Here is a 7,828-nt window from a genome sequence, read left to right as displayed (position 1 = left end):
TACCTAAGTTCAATTTAGAACCCTAATCACATAAAGAAAAAGGGGTAGGGGAAATTGATTACCACTGGATTATTGAATTGTGCTCTATCAATTTCAAATACTCTGCAATAAATATTGATTCGCTTTGCTTTTCTTTCATAAAAGGGTTGGTTATGAGATCTTGTGATTGAAACTATGTGATGATAAAATCTGATTTTAGTAATGTATAAGAGTAGTCATGGTTTTCACTATGCTTACAATGATGAGTATTGAGTAAGGAGTGTGTTTTTGTGGAATTTGTGTAGCAGATTGTGAAGAGAGAAGAGAGAGGGAATCATATAATATGTGGACTGTTGTACTGAATTTATAATATTGGCTTTTGATGGGGTTGTTGCATATATATTAAATATTGGTAAAGGTGGGGCCTCGTATGAATATATCTTTCACTTTAGAACAATGTTGGGCATAATTGACTTGATAAAGTTCGCATAACAAAGATGGTCCAATAATTACATTATATGAAAACACACTATAATATTGTATCATTAATCTGCACCAATAAAAGAGATTCTTATACTTTAGTAGTTGCAGAGCTTAAATAAATTGTTATTTACATGTAAAAGTGAGTTTATTAGGTTGTTTTTATTTACATTGTTGTAGGCATTAACTATTGTAGTGTATGTTAAAATTATATTCATAAGTATATAGCAGTTATGTTTGTGACTTGTGTGTGTTTATTTTTATTTTTAAGTTTCTAGTTTGTAGAAATGGACCGAACTTGGATAACCACAAAAAAATTAGGGGATCCAGAATATGAAGCTGGAGTTATGGAATTTATTAAATTCGCTTTGGAAAATAATAGTGAAGGGCGTGATAAATTGCCATGTCCTTGTTACATCTGCCATAATCTTATGTATCACAAAGCTGATGTGATACTTAATCATTTGAGTAAAAGGCAATTTGATAGAACATATACTTGCTGGCATCGTCATGGTGAAAAAAGGGAAGAAATTTCAAGCAAGGATGCTCAAGGCCATAATACCGATGAGGGTAACGAATTAGAGGACATGACGAGTCAATTCGTACACAGAGTAGATGATGATCCCAATGCGATGGAAGAATTGTTGAGTGATTCTGAGAAGCCTTTATATGAAGGGTGTAAGTACACAAAGCTATCTGCTTCACTTAAGCTATACAATTTAAAGGTGGGTCATAGTTGGACAGATAAGAGTTTTACAGCATTACTTGAGTTCTTGATAGATGTCCTTCCATCTGATAATGTTTTGCCAAAGAATACATATAGGGCAAAAAAAACATTATGCACAATGGGTTTGCGTTATGAAAAAATTCATGCGTGTCCTAACGATTGCATACTTTATCGAAATGAAAATGAATCAGCAAAGAGTTGCCCAGAGTGTAATCTCTCAAGGTACAAGAAAAAGGAAGGAGTGCCAGCTAAGGTTTTGTGGTATTTTCCAATTATTCCTAGGTTTAAACGGATGTATTCAGACCCGGTAGATGCAGAGAAGTTGACATGGCATAAATTTGGTCGAAAAAAGGATGGGTTACTTAGACACCCGGCTGACTCACCGCAATGGAGATTTATTGATGGATAATTCCCTGATTTTGGTAGTGAAGAACGAAACCTACGCCTTGGGTTGTCTACTGATGGTATGAATCCATATAGTTCCCTTAGTAGCATCCATAGTACATGGCCGGTCATGCTAGTGGCTTATAACTTACCTCCTTCGTTATGCATGAAAAGAAAGTACATTATGTTGTCAATGCTTATTTCTGGACCTAAACAACCAGGAAATGACATCGATGTGTATTTGGCACCTCTCATTGACGACTTAAAGTTGTTGTGGGAAGAAGGTGTAGAAGTGTTTGATGCTAATCGGAATGAAATGTTCAATTTAAGAGCAATGTTATTTTGCACCATACAAGATTATCCAGCATATGGTAATCTTTCTGGCTATTCTGTAAAAGGGGAAGGTGGTTGTCCTATATGTGAAGATGGTTGGAAAGGTAAATGGTTATCGGCATCTAAAAAGACGGTCTACTATGATCATCGTCCATTTCTTCCTTTGGATCATAAGTATCGTCGAATGAAGAAAGCTTTTAATGGGGAACAAAATTTTGAAAGTCGCCCAAAAGTCTTTACTAGCCAAGAAGTATTTGAAAAGGTGAAAGACATTCAAATTACTTTTGGCAAGTTAAAGAAAAATAAAGATGTCATTCCTAAGAAAGGGTACAAGAAGTGTTGTGATTTTTGGCGTCTTCCTTATTGGAGATTTCTCTTTGTCCGACATTCTCTGGATATTATGCATATTGAAAAGAATGTGTTTGATAGTTTGATTGGCACACTATTGAATATCTCGGGGAAGACAAAAGACGGTGTTAATGCTCGACTTGACTTAAAGGAAATGAATATGAGAAATGAGCTTCATGCCGTTGAGACTGGAAAACGGGACTATTTGCCACCAGCTGCTTATACACTGTCTAAGAAGGAGAAAGTTGAGCTTTGTGCATCCTTAGCCGGAGTTAAAGTGCCTGAGGGTTATTCCTCAAACATTTCTTCTCTTGTTTCAATGGAGAATTTGAAACTCGTGGGTTTGAAGTCTCATGACTGCCATGTTCTTATGCAAGATCTCTTACCTATTGCTATTCGTTCAATTTTGCCAAAAAATGTACGATATGCCATTATTAGGTTATGTCTTTTCTTTAAGGCAATCTACAGTAAAGTCATCAATCCAAAAGATTTGGATTCCTTAGAAACTGAAATTGCTGTTATTTTGTGTCAATTAGAGATGTACTTTCCCCCGTCTTTTTTTGATGTAATGATACATTTGCCGGTTCATTTGGTAAGGGAGATTAGATTTTGTGGTCTTGTGCACAATAGAGCTCAATGGGCCTTCGAAAGACAAATGAAAACTTATAAGGGGTATGTTAAGAATGCTTATCGACCTGAGGCTTGTATCGCTGAGAGAATGCTTTATGAGTTAGCTATGGAATATTGCCTTGAAAGTTTAGGAGATATGAAGACAGTAGGGATTTCTACTTCTCGACACAGTGACACACTTGAGGGTAAGGGAACTATAGGTCGTACAGAACTTGACTTGTCTCCTGAAAAGTGGCACATGACCCACACATATATTCTTTTCAATGAAGATGAAATTGCACCGTATATTAATAGACATATGAATTTTTTGAAGATGCATAATCGAAAGGCTAGCTCCAAAGCTTTGGCTACTGAACAAAGTAAAACATTTCATCTTTGGCTCAAGGATCAAGTATTGAAAGAGATCAAAAATTCCCCACAAAATGTTTCTGACCGACTTAGGAGTTTAGCTAATGGTCCTGATTTCTCTGCCTCATTTTCTCTAGTTATGCCATTAATGGCTACACTTTTTATACTAGGGACCAAGATGATAAAAGCACAATGCAAAACAGCGGGGTATGTGTTGAAGCGGATGCGATGCATTTGTCTAGTGCTAAAGATAATCGACCTGTTTATAGCAAAATGCAGTACTATGGGGTAATTGAAGAGATATGTGAGTTACATTATATGGGCTTTTCAATACCTATTTTTGGTTGCAAATGGGCTGACAATAATAACAATGTTGTATGCGATGGTTTAGGGCATACTACTATGAATCTCAACAAGATAGGTCATACCGAAGATCCATACATTTTGGCTAGTCAAGCTAAACAAGTGTTTTATGTTACTGACCCGTGTGATAAAAGAAAATCAGTTGTTGTCACATCGAAACCTCGATATGTCATTGATGACAATGATGACAATATTTCTTATGAGGAGAGGTCTACCCCTAGTGAGGTACAAAATGTGGATGATAGTCTTGATGATACAACAACATACATACGTAGTGATCATGAGGAAGGGACTTAGCATGACAAAAAAAATAGTGATGCTAACAATCGACCTAAAAAGCGGCGTCGTACAGGTTATTATGCTACTAAAAAATCTGATTCTTGTGGTTCTTGTATTGAAATTCATAATCTGTTCTTGATATAAAGTTTTTAGACACATGCTTTATTTTATTTGGTTTTAATGACACTTCTTAGAGATTATTTCTAATATATTTGTATGTTTGCAGGTTGATGTCGAAAAAGAGAAAGCAAGCAAGTGCTAATGAGGCCTCTGAAACTGGCGAGGCTGAAGAATCTGCTGAGTGTGAGAATCGAAGGGGTCGTACAGTTGCTGCAGTAGTTGGAAAAGCAATTCTGAGTGGCGTCAAAATCCCCTTGGAATGGAATCACAATAAAGTGCCAATTGGGGAAAATAGATATATCTTTTCATCATACATTGGTGTAGTTGTTCGTGAAAGAGTGAATATAAATTATCGCAACTGGGAGGAAGTTCCTAAAGAAGTTATTGATGACCTCTTTAAATTCATTACGGTAAGATTAAAGGCTTTTTGATTACTTCCATGATCATGAGTTAGTTGCAGAATTGGAGAATACTTTGTTCTATTGTTTGTAGACTGTGAATTGGAGAATCTGGTAGGGTTGGATTTCTTTTTTTTTTTTTTGTTATTCCTGTTTTATGGCCAAATAGCTTAAGGTTCATAATCATGTTGCTAACTGTGTTTTTGTTTGTGGCTAATGGCAAGGTTAATTGGAAAACTTTCTCATAAAGAGGTTTCATATAGTGGCAACTCAAAACAACTGAGGCAAGCCAACATTTCTTGTACAAGTAAATTAATCATTGGTGTACAAGTAAACAGACTGAATAGACTGCCTGTAAAACTATTTGTTGGAGATAATCACAGGGAAGGCAGAATAGACATTAAAATTAAAGAACTCTGACAAAATCTATAGCTTATGTGAAATATCTTCATGATTTGAGTTAATTCTCTGAACCAAGATTGGAATAGGGTCTTCTAGGACAGAAACGTTAACATTATTCCATACATCAGGCTTCGTTGGGAGCCAAATATATCTACATAATTTCTCCCTTGATGGGGTTCCTAAAAAACAAGATGAAAATAAATAGAAAATCAAGACTGCAGTGTGGCTTCCAGAGAATGATCAAGCCTCATAAAAGCTTGTTTATTTGAATTTAGGTATTGTTTTGATATATGAATTTAGGTATTGTCATATCTAATATCTTTTATTTGAATTGTGCAGAGAGGATTTATAGTGCCGGAAGAACGTAGAAATTACGTATTAGGGAGAGCTTCACTCCGATGGAGAGCTTTTAAGGCCAGATTAAGAAAGGATTGGATGTACGACACCAAGGGAGTAAATCCAAATGTGATTATAAAGAAGCCACCTTTGATATATCCATTTATAACACAAGCTGATTGGACCAAGTTCATTGAAACATATACTGATGATACGTTTAAGGTAATCTTTGAATTATAGCCCATAACTAATCATAGTTATGAAAAAACCTTTGAAAACTGGGAATTAATTTGTACATTATTATATTGAAAGGAACTAAGTGACAAGAATCGAGAGAGGGCGAAAATGAATACTTCAAGATATCGAGGAGGTCGAAAAGGGTACTTGTATTATGAACAAGAGATTGTAAGTTTAGTAATGATTATGTCAAATTTTTTGTTGATTTTTTTTAAGGAGTAACAGTAAATAATCAATTAAGGGAAGAATTTTAGTTGTTAAATGGCATTGTGTTATTTATATTAGGTTGCTGAACTGAAATGATTATGTTAGATTTTTTGTTGATTTTTTTTAAGGAATAACAGTAAATAATCAATTAAGGAAGACTTTTAGTTGTTAAATGACATTGTGTTATCTGTATTGTCAGGCTGCTGAACTTCAGACACAAGGAGTGCAAGTTAGAGACGTGCCTCGACATTTGGTTTGGATAAGAGCTCATTCCAGACAAAAAGATGGTGCAATGACCTTTGACAATCCTGCTGATTTTGAAATAGCTCAAACAATTGTGAGTTTGTTTCTACTTTTGAATCAAATAAATTATTTGGCTATAATAGATTACACTACCTTAATTAGGTTATTTATTATTGATGTCAGAAAGCATTGGAGGCTCAACAAATCCAAGGAGAAATTGAGGCCACTGGCCAGAATGATATCCTAGCGAGAGCATTAAAGAATCCTGAACATGGTGGTTGTGTTAGGGGCGTTGGGTCGGGTGTTACAAATAAGATGTACTTTGGCTACAACAAACCATTACCACAAAGTCAATTGCAATCAGATCTTAAGTGTCTCAAATCAAAATTAGAAAATGTGGTTAACACACAAAATTTGTTATTGTCTTACTTAATGTCAAGTGGTCAGGTTAACGCGGAGCAATTGAAAGAACTTGGTGATTCAAATGGAAACCAAGTTGCCCACCAGTTAGCGGGTATCCAAGCTGGTGGATCTGGTGGCCAAGGTTTAGATGGCCTTGTCTTGGGTCGTGACAGTTTGCTTCAAGGTCTTAGCTTCCAACTTGTCTCAGAGCAAAACAAAGTTACCCATCAGTTAGCAAGAGTCCAAAAGGGTGGTTCTGGTGGTGAAGAGTTAGATGATCATTTAGATGTGTTTGGCTCTAAAGTTGGCCAAGGGGTTCGAGGTTTCAACTTCCAAGAGCAGAATGTTCAAGCGTTTGAGGTTCAAACCGAGCCATACCATGTTGCGTGGCCTGAGGAGGAATATGTGCTAGAAAATGAGAATTTGGAAACACATGTACTCAACAATGAACAAGACATTACTGGCCAACCATTTCCAAAGGTAACATCATTCCATAATACTTATGTTTGATGTAAGTACATATATCCTAGATTCTTATGATGGTTTTAAATTATAGACTACTACATCTTATCAATCCACAAAAGATTTATTAATACCATAATCCATATTTAGGGAGTTGATAGTCTTTGTTCCTTGGCAATTAAAAGTGACAAAGGGGTCGATATAGTTGCTATTGGAGAAGTGTATGTTGGGATGGAAGGAGAAGTTGTCAAGCATCATTTCAAGCCCGTCCCAAGTGGTCATTATCGAGTTTGTGTTAAAGAAGAAATCAACCCAAATGCACCTGTGCCATGTCCTGAAGGGGAGACAAGATTCATTTGTCAAACTTTAAATTATTATTTAATATGGCCTTCTCACTTGGTTTTTCCTATAAAGAAGGTAAAATTCAGTTTTAAATTATAATTATCTGTCACATTATATAATAGGATTATCTTTTTTTTTTTTTTTTTTTTTTTGCTGATTTTTTTTCCTGTGATTATATGACAAGGCTGATAAGCAAGTCCCTAAAGAAATCGCTGCACCATCTCCACACTCGCCATCATCACAATCATCATGCACTCGGAAGTACACAATAACTCATGCTGATAAGTTGAAGTTGACTTCTAATTTGGTTCGAGTATTTAAGGATGTGGCTATTGCAATGAAAAAGAGTGGTAAAACCAAATCTTTTACAGTTTTGGCTAGAGTGTTTCAAAATGAGCAATGTGTTACCCTTGATTATGAAGACATGCTTGACTGGTGCTTCCAAAGAGAGATAAAATCGTCACACATGTCAATTTAGATGATGTAAGTGTTGTATCCTTTGCCATTTCAAGGTTAAATTTATAACGCTTTTTGATTAATGAGCTAATAAATTTAAATAAATATTTGATATGCAAGGTATATGAGTGAGATTGTTCATACAGAAGGTATCTCAGGGTTGTATGGATTTTGTGATTGCAACTATCTATCCCCGTATGCTCCAACTGTGGAAAAAGACGATGATCGATGTGACTATCTAGCTAGGCTATTTTCATGTAATGATGCTAAAAACAAAAATCAGCTCTTCTTTGCCCCGTATTATGAGGAGTAAGTGCATATGAGTCTATCACATATTTTTTTTTATTTTTTA

The 7,828-nt window shown here is 35.5% G+C and overlaps 1 protein-coding gene across 1 annotated transcript; it reads left to right on the top strand.

Moving 5' to 3' along the window:
• The first annotated feature begins 5,100 nt into the window (after nt 1-5,100).
• LOC145597593 (uncharacterized) lies at nt 5,101-7,498 on the top strand. The gene is made up of 6 exons (XM_081653793.1): nt 5,101-5,349; nt 5,440-5,532; nt 5,771-5,908; nt 5,998-6,696; nt 6,829-7,095; nt 7,205-7,498. The coding sequence occupies exons 1-6, from the start codon at nt 5,227-5,229 to the stop codon at nt 7,496-7,498; spliced, it is 1,614 nt and encodes a 537-aa protein (XP_081509919.1). The 5' UTR covers nt 5,101-5,226.
• Nucleotides 7,499-7,828: the final 330 nt, after the last annotated feature.

Source organism: Chenopodium album, chromosome 20 (genome assembly GCF_948465745.1).
Source record: "Chenopodium album chromosome 20, dcCheAlbu1.1, whole genome shotgun sequence".
Lineage (NCBI taxonomy): Eukaryota > Viridiplantae > Streptophyta > Magnoliopsida > Caryophyllales > Amaranthaceae > Chenopodium > Chenopodium album.
The sequence above is the reverse complement of the archived record's forward strand: the minus strand, read 5'-3'. Positions and strand labels throughout refer to the sequence as shown.